General features: G+C 38.9%; 1 protein-coding gene across 1 annotated transcript; it reads left to right on the forward strand.

Moving 5' to 3' along the window:
- The first annotated feature begins 500 nt into the window (after window positions 1-500).
- appl2 (adaptor protein, phosphotyrosine interaction, PH domain and leucine zipper containing 2) lies at window positions 501-23,255 on the forward strand. Its single transcript, XM_039807937.1, has 21 exons — window positions 501-633; window positions 2,875-2,973; window positions 3,817-3,876; window positions 5,778-5,849; window positions 6,925-7,012; window positions 7,958-7,999; window positions 8,088-8,146; window positions 8,582-8,728; window positions 9,198-9,280; window positions 9,658-9,810; window positions 11,046-11,234; window positions 11,337-11,379; window positions 11,666-11,722; window positions 13,101-13,195; window positions 14,317-14,472; window positions 14,685-14,737; window positions 14,935-15,109; window positions 16,770-16,806; window positions 17,901-18,056; window positions 20,108-20,155; window positions 20,955-23,255. The coding sequence occupies exons 1-21, from the start codon at window positions 577-579 to the stop codon at window positions 21,081-21,083; spliced, it is 1,998 nt and encodes a 665-aa protein (XP_039663871.1). The 5' UTR covers window positions 501-576; the 3' UTR covers window positions 21,084-23,255.
- The last annotated feature ends 398 nt before the right edge of the window (window positions 23,256-23,653 follow it).

Consider the following 23,653-nt stretch of genomic DNA (forward strand, 5'->3'; position numbering starts at 1 on the left):
AAATATGAGTCATAATAATTAAGCTCCCCGGTCACTGGGACATGAATGCACACAGATGGAAGGAGAGAGGAGAGAGTGTTGATATATCATTTTGCATTTATTGTAGATTTTATGAGTTTCTTTTTTGGTAGCCTAACTATATTAAAATCAGTGGAGTCCCCTCTTCATTGATTTTAATATATCGTCGACTATCGTATTTTGAAATTAAACTCTGCAATTCTTCATATTTCCACATGGGGCCACTGTTGATACTAAAATGGTAGACGTAGCCTACATCTGCTTTAATAGTCAATCGCTAACTGCCCATCAAATCTTTGCTATTAAACAAATCACATCTATAGAAACGAAGTAATTAAATATTAAATCATATAAAAATATATAGCTTAGAGTTAAAGTGTAGCTGTTTTTACTGGTCACTTGTTGCTCTCGGTTGATCTTAACGGCTGTGGATGAGATCAGACTGGGCCCGCCTCCAACTCCTACGTGTTCCTCTCACCCGCGCAGAGGCCTCTGGGAAACCGAGTCCACGCTCTAAATAATTCAAGCTCCCATTCCTTCTCTTCTACTGCTAACAAGATGCCGGCCGTACATCACAAACTGCTCCTGGAGGACGCTTTGCAGGATAGTCCTCAGGTAGGCCTGTGTTACTTTTATTACGTGTTAAGACACAGCTGTCACATACAAATACGTTACGAGCACTGAAGTTAGCTTACTAGCCCAAACAATATCTTGTTCCCGATGTAGGCGGTTTCTACTGGTCGATGACAGCTCCCAATTGACACATTGTTATGGGATTGTAATCCTATGACAGGAGGTGCTGCACCTTCCTGCTATAAACAATGTTGTTAACCATAATTATCGGCGACTATGTGTCTCTTTTGTGTTTACAAAGCTATAGCTATAGCTCCTCTCTGTGATATTCTGCAGTACATTTAACGTTAGAATCACATCACTATGGAAAATGTCCCAACCATAGCTAGCTCAACCAGGATCAATCTCCTGCAATCTTTTTATTTTCCTATGTCGTCTGAAGTAAGAATTTGGAGCTGGACCATGTCCTGGAGACGAACTGGGCCTGATACACAGGATGTGGGAGGAGTTTCCATTATCGGACTCAACTGGAATTAGTCAATAGCTTGCAACAGGGCAGTTGTGGTAGCTGTCCGTATTGAACACCGTGCTGTTTGATGCTAATAGGTCTGGAGTGCAGTATCAAAATTGCTCACAGAGCACTACATTTCATGCATACAGTAGATACCAGTGCTGCTGAAATGAAATACAGGATAGTCTTTGTTATTATGAAGCACATCTCATGTGGCCTGTATTTTCAGCTGTCTGTTGCATCACTCTTTTCCCATACAGGGCTGACCTCTCAGCCCTGGTTCTGCTTAAGTGCAACCCATGCTGGAATGTATTTCTTTCTTTACATTTTCATCCTTACAAGGCCATGTGTCTTTCTACAATAAAATGTAAACAAACAGCCAAAGCAGACAATGTTCCAGATAACTTATTTTTGGTGTGAAATGGCTCTCAATCCTTCTGTGGCGGAAGTCAACTAAAGTGAACTGTAAACAGACTTTAGCCGATGGGTGTGTTCCTTTCTGCTATATCTACCCCGCCTTGCTGCACCTGTTCATGGAAGAGAAAAACTACACCTAGGCAGGATTTTCTCTGTTTGCATAGCCATCCTGCAGTAAAATAATAAGGCCTTTAGTTTCACTTCAAATCTGCACTTCTATAGGCCTCTACATACTGCAGATACCCTCATTTCTTTTACTGAGTGTCTTATTATCTATTATTAATTACTAATTATTTTCATTAAATATTATTTCTTACTACCATCAGTCTTCGTATACATCGCTTTTATGAGTTACAGGTCCCACCAAAACTCAAATTGTGTTTGTTTTTTTGTCCACCTGAATTTCCCTGATGTAATAAACACACCCATTGATTATCTCTTATGGTTAAAAACAAATGTTGGCCCAACACTATACACACGCACCTTAGTATGATTTACGGTTAGTGCTACAACTAACAATTATTTTCATTTTTGATTAATCTGCTGATTATTTTCCTGATAGATCATAAATTAGAGGGGATCTTTTAACAGGAGGAATGATTACAGCAAGTATAACCTGTTTCAATGTTAATATTGGCAGCTGACTATTGTTGTAGACTTGAAAAATTGTGAACCTATCCTTTAATAGATAATTTAACTTTTGTCTTTGGATACCGTTCATCCGATCTACTTCACACTTGGCTTCCTGGGTACCTAATGAACTTGCCGTTTGGAATTTGGAGCAGTTTGGACAGCGTTGGATATTTGATATTAATAAACTGCGAATAAAACTAAAACAACCGCACAATGAAAGTTGAGGGGGAAAACCGCTGCTGAATAACTGAATAAAAAGGCATTTTTTGCCAACACTAGATATCAAACAAAAGCCAGACACTATATCGTATTAAGTTGCTGTGAGCTGTAAGTTCACCACTTCTAAGCAAAAGGCAGAAGATAACATCATCTCGGAGCCTGACTGTGCAAAAAGAGCTCTCTTCCTCCTCACACTTAGACTCAATATTTTGAGTAACATCTGAATTTGCAAAATAATCAGTAACATTTATCTGACAGGTAAATGTAGTAGTACAATGTTTTTCTCTGGAGTATAAGTACACAGTAAGTCAGTTATATACAGTATGGTTGCATATTAAGTGCTTTGGGGTCCTTCTGTGAGTTATTTTGGGGTACAATGGTTCTGGAGAAAACTACAAGCAGCAATGCCACAGGCCAAGCGATCGGCCCGTTCCAAATCGGCACGTTTTGAATGGGCACTGTGCTAGTATTCATCAAAAGTGTATGAATGTTTTGTTCCACAGACGCGCTCCTTGCTCAGTGTGTTTGAGGAAGATGCTGGGATGCTTACAGACTACACCAACCAGCTGCTACAATCAATGCAGCGTGTGTTTGGAGCCCAGGTACTAAACAAAACACCAACAGATGCACATATGCATACTCAGTTCCCTTAGCTGTGTGTGGCTCTGTTAAAAAGCCACACATGTTCAAACACAATAAAATGAGTGTGTTGTTTTTTAGTTATAACTTTATTTGTCTGGTTAAAGATGATTTGGGGTTAAACATTTGCATTATTTATCTACAGTAGAGCATTGAAGCATTGAGCAAGAGAAGATGGTGCTTTTGATCAGAGAAATACCACACTAGGATAGTATACACTTATATTTGCAACCGGTGCATGCAAACTTTAGAATGAAATGTTACGTATTGAAGGCTCTTGTAGAAAAAGCTGAGAAACCTTCAGTTTTGCATTTTACATGTTACATTCATTATGCCATCAAACCATTTTTCTGTACACTTTACTCAGTAAGTGTGATGTGCAGTAAATAGTGTGAAACTCTTCTTGTGCTGTCAGGGTGTAGCCTAGATAGTTTTGACTTTGCTGTTCTTTGTTCTCTGTAGAAGATTATGCCTCACTGAGCAACAAGTGCAAAAGTTGCAGCCACAATAAATGCTTCAATTTTCTCCTGAAAACATACACCGCTTATGTAACATGTTGTCAGACCTGTTCTGAAACAGTATATATATAATATATATAGTAGTTCACTGGAGCAGTTAGCATTTATATGATGCACCATTGTGCGCTTTTTCAAATTAATTTTATATTGAACTCTGATTCACCTGTTGTCCAAACATTTCATTTTAGTTATTCAAGGGCTGAAGAGAGAATGGAAAATAAGCTATGGACAAATCCTGAGTATGCCAGTCTGTTAACTTTGCTTTTACCCTCTATCTGCCCCCTACAGAGTGAGATGGGATTGGCCACAGAGCAGCTCTCGAGGCAACTTCTAGATTATGAGAAGAAAGTAAGTATGGGTACTAGGGATGGGCATTCGATTAAATTTTCTTAGTCGATGGTCGGGAGAATTAATAATTGATTAATCATTAATAATTTTATATTAAAATTAATTATTTATTTAACTTTTTATAAATTAAAAATGCAATGAAAATACAAAAATACAGCGTGTTTTTCCTCGATTGTGGCAGTTAAACTGGAGGTTTTATATATATATATGTGGCAGTTAAACTGGAGGTTTTATATATATATATATATATATATATATATATATATATATGCGCTCGCGCTGCGGCGCTCTGAAGCAGCAGAACCTGCAGCTGCGAGCCGGCGTTCTTAAACAGAGACCCTCGTTTTTTCCAAAATAATAAATAAAAAGAATCATATAATAACTTAAACAAAAACATAATAATGCTTAGAGCTGACAGGTTTTGTCAAAATGTAACTCAAAACTCTCCAAGGCACGGACAAAGCCTAATAACAAAATAACCAGTAGGCTAACTCACATACAACTTCTGCACCGTCTACTGATTTTTGTTGAGAAAGATAAGCATGTTGACATGATCTGGGGTCAGACGCGACCGCTACCTGGTGACCGTCAGTCCATCCGCCCAAAACAGCCGCATTGCCGGGATACACAGGTACCTCCGCGCTAACCTGGCCAGCCCAGGGAACCTTATTGCGTTCTTCCTTGTGAGTTTCTACCAGTCTGGTGATGGTACGTCGTGACGAAATGTGATATGCTGGTTCCAGTATCCATGTCAATGAACTTGCAGGTCCCTTGGGTAATTTTCTCTGTCTATGGTTGTGCATCGCAGCTCCTCCGTGCTAACGCCGAGTTTATGCTAGGTTGAGACTGAGAGCAGGATGCACCGCGGCCGCCACCGACATTAACCAGGGTCGGATGCACTTTGTTTAGTGGTAGGCTACATCATTTGAGTCGTGGCCGTGTTGTACTTATACACGGCATCTCCGTGTTTGCAGTGAACTAAGTAGTTTTTGTTTTAATCAAAATGGTCCCACGCCACACTTCGCCGCGTCCTCTTCATGATTACTTTTGAAATCGAAAGGGAAACTCGCAGCCGTAACTGAGTATGGAGTCAAATATTGCCCCCAGGTGGTAAAATGTTTAATTGCTGCCACACTGTCAAATTCATTTAATTGCTTCAAGACTACACAACGCAACCAGCATTAGATTAATCGATAACAAATTAACGTGATCGACGAAATTCTTAATAATCAATTATCGATCGTCGAGTAATCATGCCCATCCCTAATGGGTACCATGATTAAGGGCATAATTTCCATTGGGGATGGAAGCGACATGTCTCCGTCACATCAGAAAACAAAAAGAGACACACCCGTCAGTATAATTATTTTCATTTGAACTTCTGTCCCATGTGTGAGTTTGCATGTGTCTGCCACACCTCGACATTGCATGTAAGTCTTAATGAAATATCTGTGCATGAAATAACCTTGAAGAAGAGTATCTCTCTTTTGGAAATCTTATCATGTGGTTTTGCTTATTTTATGCAGCCAACAAGAACAAAAAAATAGAATAGTTGCTGAGGTCAACACAGTAGGTCTATTAAATCATGCTGAAAAAGAAAGATATGTGGATCTGTCTTTGTTGGAACACATTTCTGGATTGCAGAGTGCATGTGAAGTGGAAGAAATTTGTAATGGGTGCACTTTTAGCTCCTTTTAAACAAGGCTTAAAAATCAGCGTCTTTGCATGGGGTTTATTAGCATATTTGGCTTAATTCCATAAAAGGGATGTGCCAGAAATCCTGGCAGAACAGTTATTTGTTTTGTTTTTTTACTTATTTGCACCTAGTATAGGCTAGATCTATGCTCGTTATGCAGTTTCATGGTTTAAACTTGTTCCCCCTTCCTTCTTCTCCTGTCAAGAATTTTGCCCTTGGAAAAGGTGATGAAGAGGTAATCACCACGCTGCAGAACTTTGCCCAAACTGTAGGGGAGGTGAGTTGCAGTTTCAATTTATTTTATGTGCATGTATTTATATGTGTGTGCACTCACAGCCGAGGAGAGGGATGATAAACTAATGCACGTTTGGTAGTTGGTTCTTTATCATGTTACAAAGGGTATTACACCTGTGCTCCCCTAGCGCGCTGATGGAAAATGACCTCAATGAAAAGACCTGAGCATTATTCTCCCTGTAAGACCGCAACTGATTGTATACCGACACTGAGAGGGGAGCGGTGAGATGGATATGATGCTTATCACACCGGATGGATGAGTGGAGGGAGGCAGCGGTGGGTGAATAGATGGATGGATGAAGAGTGGAGTGGTGTGTAGGCTGAGGTATATAGACAAAACAGATGGGCCTGTCACTGATAGACATGGGTGTCCACAAGCCTGCCCAGTCAGCACTTAACAGGATTTAGGACACATTAATCCCCACACATATGCTCAAAGGACACAGGTTGATTGTTTGCTTGACCTTTACCTCATGATTTACAGAGGAGAACTCATTTCACAGTGAGAATTAGGCCTACTGCTGCACCTAATCCTGTGAACTTTAGCACTTGTTAAATCGTTCAGATTATACTGGATGTGAGCTCGTTAGATGCTGGAGTATAGCTTGTTGATAAGCATAGAGAATTACAGTAGGATTTGCTTGTGTGTGTGTGTGTGTGTGTGTGTGTGTGTGTGTGTGTGTGTGTGTGTGTGTGTGTGTGTGTGTGTGTGTGTGTGTGTGTGTGTGTGTGTGTGTGTGTGTGTGTGTGTGTGGTGTGCAATATGTGGTCCTGTTTCCAATATCAGAGTAAACAGAAGGTTTATTATTCTCTTCAGGAAATGGACTGTTCCACAATATGGGTTTTTTATGATGTAGCGGAGGCATTGTCTGCAGTTAGGCACCAATTTCACTGAAAATGTTACTTTCCAGCTTGCTGCAGGAATAACTGGCAGCAAATGTCACTATACATATTAAAATAAATTGAAATCCCTCAAGATGTTTGGCAAGGGTACATCTTCTATTTGTGTCATTGTGCAGTGCTTGATATTTGTGTATAATCTCTTTTGTGTGGTCCAGCTGAACTCACTCCACTCTGTGCTAGCCAACCAGATGGCCGACAGCATGGTTTTCCCCTTGATCCAGTTCCGAGAGAAAGACCTTACAGGTAGGAACACACACACACACACACACACACACACACACACACACACACACACACACAGACAGAAAAAACACACACGTACAGTATATATATAGAGAGAAAATTTATCATAATACATTTGCATTCTTTAAAGTATTTTGGGGGTATTTTATGCCTTTATCAAGTTAATAGTCAAGTGATGACCGAAAATGAGGATAGAGGGAATGACGACAAGCAACAAAGGTCCCCAGCCAGACTCAATCCGGGGACGTTGTGGTTCAGGGTCAGCGTCTTAACTCCTAGGCCACTAGACCCCATTATAACACATTCATTTTTATGTGATTACCCCAAGATAATGAATCTGTTCTCTGTAATAGTAAGATGCAATGGGCAAAGACCCACATACTGGCAACACAGAAAGAAATGTTTTTTTAGTTGTACTGAGTAATTTAGAAATTAATATAATTCTGGATTAATGCTTATCCGACAATTTACCGTCAGTGACTGGATATAATAGTTTTAACATGTTTTTTTTAAATGCGCTTGGCTCTAGAGGCCGCTATGTGGGGATACATGTCAAGTGTTATTCGGCGGGGATAGTACTTGGTGAAGAACAGGCTTTCAGGATGTCAAGCATCGTTCTGAGAGGATTAACTAACATGAAAGCAGCAGGGCAATGTGGTAAAATTGGGCTTGCTTGGCAGAGCAAATGTAACTACCCAAATTGACAGTGAATACAAACGGCATATTGAGCAGTATAACAACAACTTGAGGAGAACAGGTGTGTGCCCAGTCGGATTATCATCAGTGTTAAACTGTGTTCTAATATCTACAGGATTCCGTTTGTACAACCATTCTGTCAATCAACAGCTTGAGTCATCTACTTCAAGCCATAGTGCATTTTTTTTTTAAAGATGTGGATCTTATGTAGATATTCTAACAATACTTACTATACATTAATTGTTTCAGAGATAAGCACACTGAAGGAAATATTTGGCTTCGCCACTGATGGTAAGTACAAATTCTATCCTATTTAAGAAAACAATTACATTTTGCAGTTACTATCTGATCCTCATGTCCTTTCTCTCCTGTCCTATAGAGCACGAGGCAGCTATGGTCAAATACAGCCGATTGCCCAAGAAGAAGGAGAATGAGAAGGTAGAGTTACTGCGAGGTCCTTTCTTGACTTCACTGAAAAAGCTTTTTCTTATTGATCACAGACTGTTAAATGCCTCATAGTGAAGTAATACTCTGGTAATTCAGTGGGGGTGTTTTTAATAAGCATTTAAAATACAAATAGACTCAATTCAATATTCCTCTACTGCCAGGCTGCACTGTTTTAGTAAGACTGTAACAACACCATGCACTATAATGGCTGCGGAGATAATATTTCTCTGTTTGCTTCTATTGAATGTGTTAGCATTGTCATCTTGGACGTACAAGATAATGTGACTCTGTTGCTAATTTGTATGTTTGAGAGAGTTGGACAACTGTTTGCATATGTATGAGTGTGTGTGCAGAGCTTGATAGTGAGTTAATGCTGGACATGTTTATACATTTAAATATTTGCAAAACCCTCTCCTGTCTGGACAGCTGAAGTCAGACTTGGTGAAGGAGATCGCCTACACCAGAAGGAAGCAGCACCAGGCCTCACTGCAGTATTACTGCGCCCTCAACGCCCTGCAGTATCGCAAGAGAGTAGCTATGCTTGAACCTATGCTAGGCTACACACAGGCACAGGTAACTGAGCAGCTGCTGCCCCACAAACTAGGCCAGACTACAGTAGTGGTCAATTAATTGATTGGTCTATTTACTGAAAATTAACATCATTTGGCAAAGATGCCAAACATTCTCTGGTTCCATTTGTTAAAATGTAAAGATTTGATGCTTTTCTTTTACATATATGGTAGCAAACTAAATGTATTTGGGTTTTAGACTGTTCGCCAAATAAAAGAAGCTATTTGAATACATCACCCTGGGCTGTGATATAATTATAACAAGTATTTTTCACCTATTACTGACATTTTACAGACAAAACAATGAATGCTGAAAATAAAGGGATAATGAAAATAATGAGTACTTTCATCCCTATGTGTGAGCAAGTGATTATTATCTGTTTCTAGAAATGTCTATTACATAAAAGTGCAACTGTACATGAACTACAAATGAAACACAAGAATAATTGACATTATTATGTCTTATCTCTCAGATCAGCTTCTTCAAGAAAGGCATTGAGCTGGTGTCAAAGAAGATGGACAACTTTCTCTCCTCTGTGTCCAACATGACTCAAAAGTAAAGACTATATCATTAACATTCAATTTAATGTGTACAGTAAATGTGATGAACCATACTCTAGCTTTGGTATTAACAATATAAAGTAATGTGGTTTGTTGTGTATGATCCAAAAAAGAAATTGCAATACTGTGATCTTCTGCAACACACTCATTCTCCACAAATATTCCATATTTTTGATCAGCCCTTTTCAGACAATGCAATTTTGTTTTCACAGAATAATACTTAATAATAATCATAAAAATAAATAATAAAAATGTTAATCCTCCATATCTGAAACTTCTGTATTTTAATAATAATTTTAATTATTTGTAAAAAAAAAAAAGATATTCTGAATGTCAGTTTTGATGGATACTACAAACATGTTTCCTGTCTAGTATCCAGGCCCAGCTGGACACGGAGGCGGAGGCCATGCGTGCGTCCCAGAGGGAGCTTCTGTCTGTGGAGGACACTGTCTATATGCCAGATAAGGACACGGAGCCTGTCAATCGCACACTTATCCAGAAGGCTGGCTATCTCAACATTAGGAAGTATGCACTCATTATGGCCCTATCTTAAATCTAAGGACGCTTCCTAATCACACAGCGTTCCTTGCTAGTCGATGTTAAGATGTGTCTTGGGGGAAAAAAACTGCGAACACGCATTGAATCTGTCCTCATTTACATATGTCACAATTCAATGATTTGTTATGCAAATAGATGGTGCAATCAAGTGGTTACATTAAGTCTTGAATCTCTAAATAACCAAACATGACAAAGAAAGCAGTTTTGCTTCTCTTGGTAAAGTTGTTCAAAATACGCATGAACACAGTAAACAATAAGTCAGTCACAGCAGACAAGGTGGGTCAGGTAACGTGTTGACAGTGTGCGCTGTCAGCTTATTGCAGAGTGGATGTATGAGAAGGGAAACTTCCTTAATGGCTTCAGGGGGTAGAACTGCAGCATAGCCCGCAATGTGATTAAGTGAAATGTCAGAGCTGTCAAACTCTGGTTCTCGCTCACATACATCCCAAGTCTTTGACAAATGTCTGTGACACCAGAGAAAAGGTTTCCACAGAATGCCATTCTGTTTAATGACACACACCGCTAGCAGCCTCAAACACTTGTCAAATGCTGAGTCCGGAAAACATTTGCTATTTCGAATGGTTTCTCAATATTAAGGGTCTGAGTCACCCACGGAAGCATAAGCCATTCACTATATTAATCAAAATTAAATGTATCTGGGAATACCTTTCAAACAGAATGTACAAGAGGAAGCCTTACAGATGAGCAATTTATGAGTCATAGATGTGTTGCGTTGTTTTGAAACAGAGTGAGTCAGAGTTAAATGACATTGTATTTTAATGTTTTGTTGATATGCTCAGAAACTAATAGCAACAACAAATTCGACAAGGGACTACAGGGCCAGGGATCGAACCACCGGCATTCCGATTGGCCAAGCACTCTACCACCTGAGCCACAGCTGCCCACAAAGTGGTTAATAACTTTATGCTTGTTTATTATAGTTATAATATCCTTTACAAAACTTGTACAGGGAGGACAAAATATATACTTCTTGCTTATCTTAATTTTAAACAAATTTGTAAGCCAGATGTGAGCTAGGAATTTCCATCACATCCCACCTTAGATCCTTGACATTCTTACTCTGTATGTAGCCCTCGTCACTCATTAGACTTTCCATTATGCCACCATTGGGTTTTCTTAAATCTCATCCTAAAGTGCTGACCTTTATCCACTCGTTCTGCCCCTTCTTTTCTGTGCTCCAGTAAAACAGGCCTAGTGACCACAGCCTGGGACCGACTGTACTTCTTCACCCAGGGAGGGAACCTCATGTGCCAGCCGCGTGGGGCGGTGGCGGGGGGCATGGTGTTGGACCTGGACAACAGCTCCGTCATGGCTGTGGAGTGTGAAGACAGACGCTACTGTTTTCAGATAACCTCCCCCTCAGGCAAAACGTATGTGCACTTTTGAACATATCCAACAATGAGAATAACGCATAAACATGAGATATTGGATGCTTTTTATTTAATTGTCTCCACTGTCATTAATGCCTCCAGGTCAATGATTCTACAAGCTGAGAGCAAAAGGGAATATGAAGAAGTAAGTGTGAAAGAGGCCGTTCGAACAGCTGTGTTTGATCCTACTTATTGTTTTACATTTCCATCCCAAAGACATCTGCTGGTGCAGTCCAAGTATCAGTCATATAACAATGTAGGAGCTGTCGAGACTTATTTGTGTGGTTTTCAAATTTGGTTTTGTGCTTGGATGCATCTGACTGGCCTGTCACAGCTGGTATCAGTCAATTGATTTCAGGTGGCTCGCGTCTGAGCTAGAGGAAGTCCTAATGTGGATCTCTGTGCTTTATTTATTTATTTTTTTTACTCAGTGGATTTGCACTGTGAACAACATCTCCAGACAGATCTACCTGACTGACAACCCAGAGGTAATGTACACTCACCCACAGTTTTATACCCACACGGCAAGTTTAAAAAGACACCAACCTAAACCAAATAGTTTACGGAATTCTAACTCTAAATCATAAACATTTCATTGATCTTGGTAATTAGACCATTACCCACATTGTCGTGATTTGTCAAGCAGTGAGACTGTGAGAGTGATGTATTTGTTGTTCAACCACTTTAATCAATAACACATATGAAGGTATTAAGAAACAATGTCACATACCCCCTCCCTCTGAAGTGTCTTACAGCTGTTTATCCCTTTGCATCCAATCCAAGAATCTTGCATGTTTGGTTTATTCTTCAGGTTCTTCAGAGACAAACTGACTATCGCTGTGTCTAAAATCACGCTATCTTTCACTTATTTATTTCCCCTACATGATAATCAGTTGGTAGTTAGTAATAATTAGGGATTTCCGATACGAACCATCATGTTGTGTTACCACTGACAGGAGTAGTGTCACGTAACTGTAAATCACATGCTTGTCATCCCAGGATTTGTAGCGAATAGTTGTGTATCTGTACACACTATTGAAAATACTGTTTCATCATGTAAACTTTTGATGGTGCTACAAGTAATTCAGACAACAGCTGGCAACTAAGTATAGTGCACAAAGCAGCAAATTAGAATGATTGAAGAAACAGCTTTTTTAGTATATCAAGTTGTTGTGAATGTTGTCAGTGTTGGAAAATTTGCCCTCATTCTCCCCTATTTGTGCAGAATTGCATGGACTGGCCCTCTTTTGTATATGAACAAATACCTATTTAGTGCTCTGTATTCTGTTGCCACTTCATATTATCATTTTTTCTGTGTTTATTGTTTTATGGAAAAATAATCTAGCCTTCTTGTTGTTGCCACTAATTAGATTAAAATAACACAATGTAGAGAGGAAACATGCACTCCAATAAATCCTTGATTTATAACATCCTCTATCATAATTTTTTTCAATTTCAATATATATTATTACATGTCTATGAATACTAACAGAGTTGTTTAGTACTTGCTGTATGTAGCAAAATGACTATTCTTTTCCTCAAATCACATCACTTTGTGATATACGTATGCCTGGGTCCAAATATCTAAAAAACAAACAAACAAATACTCATAAGTCATGAAAACCTCAGCTATTTTTAAAGGGTTATTGCTGGTGAATGGATCCTGCTCTTTGTACATAGAACAAATATGTGGTTGAGATAATTTAGAGAATTGGTGAGAAAGATAAGAGGAAAGGTTAAAACTTGGTGATGTTTTTAAATATTTTAGTTGTTTTTATCTACACACTATTATACACTGTTCTGGTTTTATAAATGACTCCCCTGCTGATACAGAGATGCTGCAATGTCTCCGTTTGTTGTCGTTAGGCCGTGGCCATCCGACTGAACCAGACCGCCATCCAGGCAGTCACCCCCATCACCAGCTTTGAGAAGAGACCAGAGGGCTCACCCAACCCTGACAGGTCCGAGATGCTGCTTGTCATAACACATACGATTAAATGCTTTTGCAGTGGCAAGTCTTATAATTCTGAAACCTGAGGATTATGTTTCACGCTCCTTTTTGATTTGTATGCAACATGTTTTTGCATTGTTTTGGTTTAGGCTCTTTATGTCAGTATTTGTGTCTGCGCAACACTGTATAGATTACACCTTCTTCTACATGTATTTGTTTTTGGTGCATAAAAAGATTGTGAATTTGAAATGATGAAGGAACAAAATGTCAACCTATGATTACTGACAATGATGATCATTGAACTGAAAATACAGTCTGCATTTTGTCTCTTTTCCACTAAATCTGACAGTTTGGGATAAATGGTCGCTTGTCGGTTCGCTAAACCACTCCTCTGAACAACGATTGTCCTATTAAATTTTAGCAAGGATAACTAGGCACCTCAGGTCTGTCAAGCTTTGAATTTCTCAACATGTTGAAGTTCTTTGCATGGGGCTCTAATTAGAGCAAGACTCCATCTATAAATAGTTTGGATAGTGGTTTCTTTTGCGGTCTTTACTAAAACAAAAACACGAGCAAAAGTTAATAGATTAAAAGGCTTGTTTGTCTGCTCCAACGTAAGATGCACATGTTTACAGGCCCAGCTAACTAGCATATTACCCAGCATACATGGAAAATAAACCCAGTGATACTTTGAAGGTCCATGAACATTTCATACCAGATTATTTTGTAGGGTCACATATTACATGTCTGTGTGTATACTGAAAGCATTATTGATTGCTGTTATTGTTCCTCTTATCCATACTGGCTGTAAAGGGACCCTTCCTAATGCAATTCAATCTCAACAGAATCCACAGTCCACCCTCTATGCAAAAATGCACTCTGAAGTTTTCATTATCAAAGTTCCTGTACAGAACTATAGATTGTATCTATCACTTAAATTGGAAATGGATCTCAAAGCCAGTGTGAACAGGAGAAACAATACACTTTGTTTATTCACATATGGGCAGGTGAGTATTGTATTAAGACTTGTAACACATGTGGACCTGTCTTAAGTTGAGTAGTGGATGTTTCTGGGTTTACTTTGTTTATTTCTTATAACTCCTCTTCATTATGTCTGTCTCCTTCCTGCAGAGCAAAGCCAGGAGGTGTGCATGTTGCCAGTGGTGGTTCCCAGACGACGGGGGCTGCTCCAGAACCAGAAGACCTGATAGCCCCTGGGACACCCATTCAGTTTGACATCATGCTGCCGGCCTCCGAATTTCAAGACCAGAACAGGACTGGAGGGAGGTGAGAGAACAACTTGTGTAGGAAGTTTGTGTTGGTGCATGTTTGTGAAAGACAGGCAAGGACTACTACTGGTGGGTGATGTTGCTAATTTCTGAAAAGTTGGCCTCATATTGGTTATTATGCAATTTCCAGGAAGCTGAATGCTTCTTAATGGCTCAATACAGGGGTTTAATTATTTTTTTTTGCTTGTGTGTGTGCTCCCTTCCTGGCAGACGCACAAATCCGTTTGGAGAAACCGATGACGACTTTTCAACAGAAAGTGACGGTAACCATTTTCCTTTTTTTTTGTTTTTTTTATATATATGAAACTTAATGATCAACTTTCTTTCTGTCAAGGACCTTTGGAATTCAGCCTAACTTGTGTGTGTTTGTGTCCCTGGAGTTTACCCTCCTACATGAGTGCTTCTTTTGACTATGCTGCTGACATGTTCGTGTGTGGGTGATGTTTGTATGTTTCCGCAGACTCCCTCCTGCAGCAAGTATTCGCTGTGCGCTTCCAGGGCTCAATGGCGGTGCGCTGTGGCAACAATCAGGAGGTGATCTATGAGGCCATGAGGCAGGTGCTGGCTGCCCGAGCCATACACAACATCTTCAAGACCACTGAGTCCCACCTCATGGTCACCAGCAGTAGCCTCAGGTAGAATTTATCTAATATTTATGAACTGTGACATGAATACCACCTCTGACAGAAAAAGGCAACTGATTGGATCTTAGCATGTAGAGATAGTAATGCATTTCTGAAATTACCTAGCAATATAGATAGAAAAGGCCCAAACAAATGCTTCAGTTATGGCGCTTACCCACTGCTAGTACCAGCTCTACTCTACTCGGCCGCGGTGCCCCGTCCTCCATTTTCCATTGCAGGTTTATTACCGCCTCATGCCTGAGGCGAGCGTGGCTGGTCGTTTTACTCCGGATTTCCACTGAATGCAGAACGGCTGCGGACCGGCTCCGTTGCGTGTCTGCTGCATGCTCCGCCGTTCGTCAGTACCCAAAACCAACAACAGTTTGTTTCCATCCAGAGGAGTAGAGGGGAAACAGCTCTGTGCTGTGTTTTCAAGGTGTAGTGCAGGGAAATATGATCCGCTGTGAGCACGCTGTATTTTATTTTGAAAATTAACCTGATCTTTATTTTGTTTCTGTGCTCGACTTCCTGTCCCGCACTATCTGCCGTGTGCTGAATTGCTGCGGAGCTCTCCGGCGTCCGGCAAAAATAGAAGCTCTGCGTATCTGCTCCGGAGGGCTGCAGACCGCCGGAGCCGTTACGCAGCCGGTGGAAATTGGGGGTTAGCGATGCCGCAGGAAAGTGCCATGACCTAACGCGACACACACAGAACGTCGAAGGTGTGTTTTTTTTTTTTTTATTCTCGGCAAGAAAAATTTTGTTTCAAAAGAAGCTTGAGGCAGCAAAAAAAACGCCGCTGGCTAAACTATTTAAAAATGGCGGGTTTGTTCGGGACACCCCCGTATGTCGCTAGCAGTCCAGTCAGTAGTCTGCAGGTTTTCACGTCACCTTTTGGTATCTGCTCAGCTCGCTTGGAACCTTGACGGAGGTGATACTAAAAAAAGTACCTGTTGGCAGGTACCAGGGACTTTTTTTCATAATGGAAAACCAAAAAAGGCGAGTAGAGAGTCGAGCAGGTACCATGTAATGGAAAAACGCCATTATTGTTTTCTGGTCAGTGGAGAAACTGTTCTCCTATTATATTCTTATAATCTTCCAATGGTTTAATGTTGTCTGCCACTCAGCCTCACAGTCTTTCTCCTATCAGTTAAAAAATGTATTTTATTTTGGATTAAATCTGTCTTTATAATAACTATATAAACTACAAAATAAACTTTGTGATATTCAATTCAATTAAATTTTATTGTCCCTTTGGGGAAACTTTTCTTGGACTCCGGCGCTGACAACTTTTGATAGACTGGTCTGGTTTGGACCTTGATCACAGCTATATAGTCCTGGCATACTGTAGCCTCCCAAACTGTACAACACAACAGAAAAACATTATCTTTAAAACATTTCTTACAGCTACAATTGTCTTATTTACAGTATTACAGTTCATCTAACTTTGTCTAGTTTTATGTCTTTGTGCACAAGAAATGGTATTGTGAAAGCCTGACCTATATAAAGTTGTCTAGATAACTGATTGTGCACGTTTGCTTGATTGTGTGCAGGTCTTGTCATTACTAGCGGACTACAGGCAACAAAACAAACAGACATTAAATATGAAGTCAAGGCTGTCTCACTGCGTTTTTTTCATATTCTTGTAAATGTCTCTATTTTGTCTTCACAATAGGTTGATTGACCCTCAAACTCAAGTTACAAGAATAAGCGTAAGTACTGCATGACAAAAGTAAGAACTTTTCCACTTTTTTATTAAGTGGTTAAATGGGCTGTACTCGACATTCAGAACATTAAAGGGTAACTACCGTTTTTTTCAACCTTTTTTCCTATGTTTTTGTGTGTAAGTGACTGAGGAACAACAGTCTTTGAAATTGGTCCAGTATTAAGCGTGAACGCTGTAACCGGCAGCCACAGCTGCAATGTAACCCTATGGGGCAAATGTTCATCATCAATTTGGTCCACGAAAAAGTGCTTTTGCCACTGAAAGGGTTAGATTATTATTTGAAGGATCCCTACAGAGATAGGCAGTTTTAAAACCTCTTTAAGACCTTTCTGTTTAACAGCTTTGAGGTTGCTAGCGCTAAACCCACCGGACTCCATTTAAAAAAAACAATACTTTTAGCGTGTATAGAGCCAACATATTTTCACATGTAAATCTGTAAACTATGTGTTTATTTCAACCAAAACTAGAATTGTGACGGTTGGAAAAGTGGAAAGACGACCAAAACGGCTTTTCATAGTTTTATTTTGTTTCTGTCGAATTTGAATGAGTTAAATAATTTAGCTACAGTAGCAAGTTAACTAACAGGGAATGGTACTGAACTTAGAGTTTAAAGTGAACAAGTAATTCACAATGGACGTTTTACAATAAAGAATAAAAGAAGTTAAACTCAATTAGCATGCACAATCAAGCTTCATGATAACCGCTAGCTAGTAAGAACTAGCAGAATGTGTTAACAAGTTATAAACTGTGTACTTTGCTTTAGGCTACTATCTTTAAATGAAATATTATAATAAATATAAAATATATTCACTCCAGTAATATAATTAATACGAGAATGCTCTGTGAATGCAGAGGGTTGTAATTTTACTGAATTCCTATTTAATGAGATGATGGTGACAATTCATTTAAATGGGCATATTTCTAACCAAAACATGCCAAAAGACCTAGTATTGCCTTTTTACGTGTATATATCTCTCCCAAATAAGTTCCCTATTCATGGGTATATATTTTTATATCAAAATTTCTGATCTTGCAACTCATTTTTAAAAATCTTTATTCTCAACACTCCTCATTTCTCAGTTCCAGCTTGGAGAAGTGTGTCAGTTTGCAGCCCACCAAGAGAACGGGAGGCTGATGGGGTTCGTGGTTGAGGGCAGAGACTGGAGTGACGGAGATGAGGAGGGAGAGCCCTCGTTTAGCGCCTTTGTCTTTGAGAGCAACACAGAGGGCGAAAAGGTTGATACAACACTGACATTGCACAAATATTCATTACACAAAAAAATAGAAAGTTGATGAACAATTAAGGCTCTTAAAAAATAATAAAAAGTCTTAAACGCTATTTTCCAAGCTCAACATGTCCAAAGAGGTTTGTTAAAGTTTGCATGAATTTAATCATTGCGTAGGTGCGTAGTGGGATTCTGTGCATTTCATTTATAGAATCCGACTGGATTTTACACCATCTGAAAAGGACAACCATTGGCGTGCTCACTGACCTACTGATTGATTGCTGCTTGAAACGTTATGCGAAGGTCCCTTTAGCCCATGTGTTAAACTAATAAGCTAATTGGCATATGCAAGTTTTCAGTTGGAGGACAGGGAGTTTGAACCATGGCTGAAGCCCGTCTCTGGAAATAACCGTGAGGCATGACAGCTCTGTCAGAAGGAGATAATTGTAGCCTCAATGGGCAGAGAGATTGAAAATACTTTTTTATGACACACTATGGCTTTTTTGTGACATACGACATGCGAGTTTAATGGCATACTATGCAATTACTTTTTATAATGTTCTTAAGACTTTTTTGACATACTAGTGACTTTTCTATGACTTTTTTATGACATACTATACTATGACCTTTTTGACATGCTAAACTATGACTTTTTCATGACTTTGATAACTTACTATACTATGACGTTTTGTGACTATTTATGTTATGACTTTTTTTGACATACTATACTATGACTTTTCTATGACTTCTTTGACATACTAAACTATGACATATTTCTGACTTTTTTGACATATACTATGACCTTTTTATGACTTTTTTGAAATACTATACTATGACTTTTTTGACTTTTTATGACCTACTATACAATGATTTTTTTTCATGACATACAGTATATACTATGACTTTTTTTTCTACATGATATACTATGAATTTTTTATGACATACTATACTATGACTTTTTGGGACTTTTTATGACATACTATACAATGATTTTTTTTGGGACATACTGTACTTTGACTTTTTTATGACCACTATACTATACTATGCCTTTTTGTGATTTTTTTTTTTTTAATGATATACTATACTTTAACTTTTTTATGACTTTTTATGATATACTATACTATGACCTTTTTTGTGTCCTCTTTATGACATACTATCAATCAATCAATCAATCAATCAACATTTATTTATACAGCGCTTTACAACAACCAGCAGGTATCCAAAGTGCTTTACATCAAGGACAAGAATAAAACAACATAAAATACAATAAAAAGAATAAAACATAGAATGCAGTAAAGTCAGAAAAGGTTACATAAAAACCGGAGGAGGAGAGGGAAAATGTCACACCGATACTATAATCCATTCTAAATAATTAAGTTTTGAGTTTGGAACTTAATAAAGCTACATCTGTAATAGTGCGAATGTCAGGGGGTAACCTGGTTCAAAGTCTTGGGGCAACAACTGCGTAAGAGCGTTCACCCCACAGTTTGTACCTTGACCTTGGGACCTCTAAAACCAGTTGATATGATGACCGCAATGTCCGTTGTGCTCGCGAAGATTTAAAATCTCTTGACCAGTTCTCCGGGGCCAGGCCATTTAAGGCCTTGAACACAAACAAAATCTTAAAATCGATTCTAAAATGCACCAGGAGCCAATGGAGGGTGTAGAGAACGGGGGTAATGTGTGCACGTTTAGAGGTACTATGACATTTTTAATGACACACATTTAACGGCATACTTAGACATACTATATCATAAAAAAGTTAGCGTATAGTATGCCATTAGAAATGTCATGACTTTAATATGACCTACTATATCATGAGATTTTTATGAGATACTTTACCAGGGGTTCTCAAAGTTGTGATGACTAAGTGCCAATTAAGGGAGCCAGGATATGATTGAGGGCCACACAGGAATAGGAAAAGCACACACATAAAAAAAAAATATCTTTTCCACCTCACTTCCACATTAAACTGCCGATTTGTCTTAAATGATGTTAAATTTAACTTCAGGATTCCTGCATATACCCTGTATATTAATTTTTTTTTGTCTTTATTCACAGATATGTTACACCATAAGCTTGGCGAAGGACATTACAGAAGCCAAGAAGGTATCATCATCAACAGAATTCTTGCTGTCCAGGCTCATTAGGCAGTTGGTTTTTGAGACATAAACAAGAGCAAAAGTAAAACAACACACACTTAAACAAATGAGCCATTTAACTGGAAAGGGAAAGTGTTCCCCTATAATAGGAAAGTTGACATTTCTGTTACAAAATACAATAGCAAAAGTATGTCAGAATTATCTTTGTTAACAGTGTCTATCTAAAGTAGTAAGACATGGTTCAAACACCCCCCAAACTTCTGTAGATAACTTTTTTAAAGAGAACTTAAAACTCATCTTTTCAAAACTAGAACCTACATTTTACTTCACCCACAGTATTTTCATTTTATTTTGATCAGTTTTACATCTCTTTTGTCTGTAATGGCCTTTCTGCTGTGTTCTTTTATGTTCTTTAGAGCGTTGCATCTGCCTTTTTATATGTATTTTTCATTTTTTGTGAAGCTCATACTATTGCATAATTTTTCACAAAATGTGCTTCATCAATACAGTTTTATCATATTATCTATTTAGGTTTTATAGTTTCACAACACTGAGTCACAGTAGCTTTTTCAGTGGCTGAACAACAGAACAATGACCTCTACACATTGGAGATATTAATGAAGATAAATAAGAACCTAACCACTAGAGTTGGTCAACAGTTTACCTCCCATGTCCCTAATGGCATAAAGGTGAGGTAGGTACATTCAAAATGTATCGTCACAATTGGAGGAATGAAAAAAACATTTAGTTTGAGTAAATTCTTACTTGGCTGGATTTAGCAACTCTCGTTTTGTTTTGTTTTCAAGGACCCAGAGGCCCTGGCCCAGCTGATGAAGAACATGCCTCTAACCAACGACGGCAAATTCCTGTTGCTGGAGCCTGAGACGGGCGACACCACAAACGGAGCAGAAGAAGACTTGGAGTCAGAAGCCTAGGACCCCCCAACCCCCCCCCCACCCCCAAAAAAGACCAGGGCCATGGTCCAACTTTTTCCCAGGAGAGAAGGCTATCCCTGGATGAAGGTGTAATCGTGTCTTGCTAGCCCTAACTCTGGTACTGTAACACCCATATTAGAGAGTGAGGTTCACTTCCACTTACCATGTGTTACTAGGTCTCCAGTTTTTTTTGCTGTAATGAAAGCAGAAGACGTTGGCAGGGGGTTGCCTGGACCAAAAAGCAAATCTCATGGGTGCTCCTTTAGATCTGCTTTTCTCTGGTCAGACTGGAGCATGGGTCTTTGGATTTGGAGTCGTTTTTACACTAGTGTGGGTGGTACTTCCGTCTCAAGGGACACTATATAGGTGTTGATTGTGTTTCGTTGTCTTCTAATATCCACAGCCACCTAACAAAAGGTGGTGAATCATTTGTTTCATTTTAGGTTTACATTCATTTATAAGTTTACATAGTTTGTTTGGACAGTTTATTCCTTTACTGTGTTTTACACATTAACTTGTTCGTACGGCTCTTATGCAACTACTTTGGTGTTTTTTTTGTTCATTCATGTACAAAAAAAAGTTATTGCACTTCCAAAGTTAATATCTGTCTAATAATGCTTGATGACTACAGAATGCACTAATTGAGACATTTGAAGGATCTACGACTTTAAAGACGAGGAAGGACTTAAGATAGGTAAAAATCATGTCAGTTCCTTTTAGCCTCAGAGCAGTGATTGTTGCATTGCTTGTTATTCTTATTACTCAGTGTGAGCATGTGAGTCCTGGAGCAGTGGACAAAAGTGGCATGAGTGGTTAGACTAAACGTTTTTGTTTTTGCCACTATGAGGTTACACATACATGGCACCCTGACTATCTGAAGCATTCCCACTGAAATTAATTAATGTCATATTCTTCTGCGATTCACCACTACCTGTACAAAACAAGTCTTAACATGATCTGTATGCAAGGTCCTTGAGCACTCCAAATATTCTTCAGTAAAAGGAGTACTTTATGCTACGTGTTTTGAAAGCCTATGTAAATATGAACCGTCCGAGTGTCTATGATGTTTAATCAGAGTTGGCTGCATTAATAGCTTTGAGTCAATATGCTAGGACTGATGCGGTGCATGATTTAATAATGGCATTCTCTCTCGGTCCCTTCGCAGAATATTAAAACCTCTACACGGAGCGCTGAACTCGTAATACTAAAAAAAATAATGTTACAGTAGCACATGTAGGCAGACCACAGCAGGGTATTATGTAATCATTGAAAAGCAACTTGCTCTTTGAGTATACATATAAACCGAAAAAGGAAAGTAAAAGCGATTGATCTGTGAAATTCTGCCTTCCCTCTGGATCCCAGTGCAGTTTTATTCCATTTCTGCCAATTTGAGCTGTAACACTAATCTCAATGGACAGTGGAAGCCTGCGATGCGCTGTGTGAATGTGACATGATTTTGTACTGTGTAATACAGACAAGGTCAAAACCACTGACTTGACGTTGATCGTGAAAGTTAGATTGTGTAGACCGGTGCGTTTGCTCGTCTGCTTGCTTTTTCTAACTCTACATCAGAGCGCTTGCCTGCTCTACTGGTAAAATAATTTGTTATGATTATGTTTAATTGCTTGTAACACTACTCATTGTAATCGAAGGAATAGTTTGACATTTGTAAAAATGCACTTATTTGCTTTCTGGTGTAGAGTTAGATGAGAAGATTGATACCACTCTCAAATTAGAGCTGTAACTATCTTCTAATCTAACTCTCTACCAGAAAGCAAATCAGTGCATTTCCCAAATGTCAAACCTTTGCTTTAACCCTTGTGTTGACTTCGGGTCACATTGACCAGTTATCAATTTTTGTTTTATATCAGAAAATATGGGACGTAGAAATAAGCGCTGAAAATGTGTAGAAGAAAAATTTAACAATTTAAAACGTTGGAAAAAGCAAAAACAAATTGTGAAAGAAAGGCGTCAGAAATGTAGAGAAATCAAGGTTGATGGGAAGACAACACAAGGGTTAAGTCATAACGATTAACCATTTCTCTTTATGTTGCCTGATGCTATACAGACAATTTTGTCCATCTAATAGACTTGTAACCTTCCTTGGGCGCTGGTTGAAATGCTTCAATCACACAATTAATAAAAGTACAGCAATGCTTAGTGCATCAGTCAGCTAAGTCTGAGATTTGTTTCCGTTTGACCTACACTAGCTGGTGCCTGTGTTGTTCCTTTGATTGATGGCTCAGTTGGTGAGAAGAGTTTCTCCAACTTTACCTTCCAGTCAAGAAACCAAATCCTCTTATTGTGGCCTGCTGCAGCCAATTATCCTTATTACAGCTGTGCTGCGTAATAGACATATTGTTGCTTTGCAAGTTAATGCAGTGTCAGGAAAACTCTGGGTACTCATGGTGTAGAAAATACATTTCAGTAATATAGCAAGGACTGCATTTTCTCCGCTCTTCCTCTGTCTTTTTGTAAATGGCTGAAGTTGATGGAATCCAATACCCATAAGGCTTTACACTTCACTCGTCCTAGTTTTCTAAAACCAATGCTAACATGCAATCTTTAAT

This window comes from Perca fluviatilis, chromosome 8, assembly GCF_010015445.1.
Source record: "Perca fluviatilis chromosome 8, GENO_Pfluv_1.0, whole genome shotgun sequence".
Lineage (NCBI taxonomy): Eukaryota > Metazoa > Chordata > Actinopteri > Perciformes > Percidae > Perca > Perca fluviatilis.

Bases quoted from the DNA above. Each gene is read 5' to 3' on its own strand.
- appl2 (XM_039807937.1), top strand. From the start codon at position 577: ATGCCGGCCGTACATCACAAACTGCTCCTGGAGGACGCTTTGCAGGAT. The intron at 13,196-14,316 runs GTCCGAGATGCT...TCCTTCCTGCAG, and splicing joins GGCTCACCCAACCCTGACAG to AGCAAAGCCAGGAGGTGTGC. The intron at 20,156-20,954 runs GTATCATCATCA...TTTGTTTTCAAG, and splicing joins ACATTACAGAAGCCAAGAAG to GACCCAGAGGCCCTGGCCCA.